Source organism: Arachis duranensis, chromosome 9, assembly GCF_000817695.3.
Source record: "Arachis duranensis cultivar V14167 chromosome 9, aradu.V14167.gnm2.J7QH, whole genome shotgun sequence".
Lineage (NCBI taxonomy): Eukaryota > Viridiplantae > Streptophyta > Magnoliopsida > Fabales > Fabaceae > Arachis > Arachis duranensis.
The window spans coordinates 101,244,316-101,246,347 of NC_029780.3; the positions used below are offsets into that span (position 1 = coordinate 101,244,316).

The 2,032-nt window shown below is 30.9% G+C and overlaps 1 protein-coding gene and 1 non-coding gene across 2 annotated transcripts in view; both read left to right on the forward strand.

Annotated features, from left to right (window-relative positions):
- LOC107466449 (peroxygenase) overlaps positions 1-1,701 on the forward strand; it is a gene marked incomplete at its 5' end in the record, with an annotated part of 2,012 nt that extends 311 nt beyond the window's left edge. Inside the window, 3 exon segments of the mRNA XM_016085428.2 lie at positions 897-991; positions 1,079-1,204; positions 1,318-1,701. Coding sequence (XP_015940914.1) covers positions 897-991; positions 1,079-1,204; positions 1,318-1,477 — 381 coding nt within the window.
- On the forward strand, positions 713-829 carry LOC127741994 (U5 spliceosomal RNA). Its single transcript, XR_008003181.1, has one exon. It is a non-coding gene; the product is annotated as a U5 spliceosomal RNA (small nuclear RNA).
- Positions 1,702-2,032: the final 331 nt, after the last annotated feature.

Genomic DNA, 2,032 nt, shown 5'->3' on the forward strand with positions numbered 1-2,032 from the left:
CTTCTTGAGTTTTTTTTTTTTTTTTGGGTATTTTAAAGTTATTTTATTTTAACATTTTTGCTCCCTCTTTTGCGTTGTGAAAATTTAGTAGGCAAGACCACACCCCAAAGAGTGGGTGTAACCAAAGAATGGGTCTTAAATAAACGCATTACGGAGAGTTAGAAATATAGCAGGCTGCACCAAGAAATCCGAAAAAATAAGCCCATCAAATCCACGGGTCCAAAAATCCAAAGCCCGACAGGCTAATAAGATCGTATTATTTTTGTGTTGTTGAGTGTTATATTTTTATTTTTATAATTTTTCTATATTTTTTATTTAAATAACAATCCAAAATAAATAAATATTTAAAAAAAGCACAATTTTTTTTATAAGAAGCGGTTTTTTTATTTAATAAAAAAAAATTGAAAAATGAAAACGGACTAACTTGGTCACCTTCAAGTAGAAACAATGTCCATAGCTCGTTCTGATTTTGTTTTGACAGTCTGCCTCGAATTCTGACCTCTAGATTTCAACTAGAACTCGAAGAGGAAGCAATATTAAATTTGTAAATGTGTTGAGGAAGGAGAAATGGGGAAGAGAAATCATAGATAATAGAACACGGTAATAATGTTAGAGTTGACGTACCATAATAACCCCACATCGTGCAACAGATTAAGTGGAAACTATATTACATGCTATAAAATTAAGGACCAATAACTTTGCCAATTCATGGAGCCGTGTGTTGAGCACAGAGCGAACTATTCTTTCGCCTTTTACTAAAGAATACCGTGTGTTCTTCACATTTAGCGGCATACGCTAATTTTTGAGAGAGTCTTTCCTTTGGAAGACTCTGTAATCATAGTGAAATAAGATTATTTTCTATTTACGTTTTATATATTTGTATCAAAATTTTGCAGCACTGGTATCCTTCTTTGCTGTTGCCAATCTACATACACAATATTCACAGAATAAAGCATGGGAGTGATAGTGGAACTTATGACACGGAAGGACGGTTAGCAACTAATTTATTTGATGTAATAACCAATAACCGATGTTTAATTATGTTTCACATTAACAGTCTTAACTAATTAAATGACAGTTATGTACCGGTAAATCTTGAGAACATTTTTAGCAAGTATGCTCGTACAGTACCTGATAAGCTCACACTTGGAGAGATTTGGGACATGACTGAGGGCAACCGAAATGCATTTGATCCATATGGCTGGTAAAATATAATAATATATTGAAAGCATAACAAATCAATACTATGTATTTGAAATTATTTTTAATGTAGTGTATATTAGTAATAAATAAATAACGTGTTTTATTTGTTTGCAGGGCTGCTGCTAAATTTGAATGGGGGGTTCTGTATGTTCTGGCAAGGGATGAGGATGGTTTCTTGTCCAAGGAGGCTGTGAGAAGATGCTTCGATGGCAGCTTATTTGAATACTGTGCTAAGATGAATTATGGATATTATGATGATGCTAAGACGAGTTGAAATATTTCTCTCTTGTATGGTATGAGAATAATCATTGCTAAGTGAAATTTCTTTGTTTGTTAATACTGTTAGAAAGATGTTTCAACAATAAAGAAGCAGCAGCATGTGACTATATTTGATGTAATTGAAGAATTTCAAATTTTAGTTGCATTAATTTGTATCACTCCTTATAATATATAATCTATATAGCGCATATATTATCTCCTTTTATTTGTAAGGAAAAACCTCTGGTGGTAAATGGGGAATCTTTCTCCACGTAAAGAATGTGCGTGTCAGTCCAGGAACGGACTTAGAGGGGGCGAGTAGTGGTTTCGGCTCTTCCCTAAAATTTTTAGAAACTATATTTATATATGAGATATGTATTTAAAAAAATAAAAATATTATATAATTTAATATTTTCATATGTATTATTTTTTATTATATGATAGATTTATGTTTTAATTGTTTAATTCACTAATAATTTTAACTTAATTAATTTAATATCATACCCTCAAGTATTTGTAACTTTCAAATTAATTTTTATATAATAACCTCTATATTTATTTTAAAAAAATC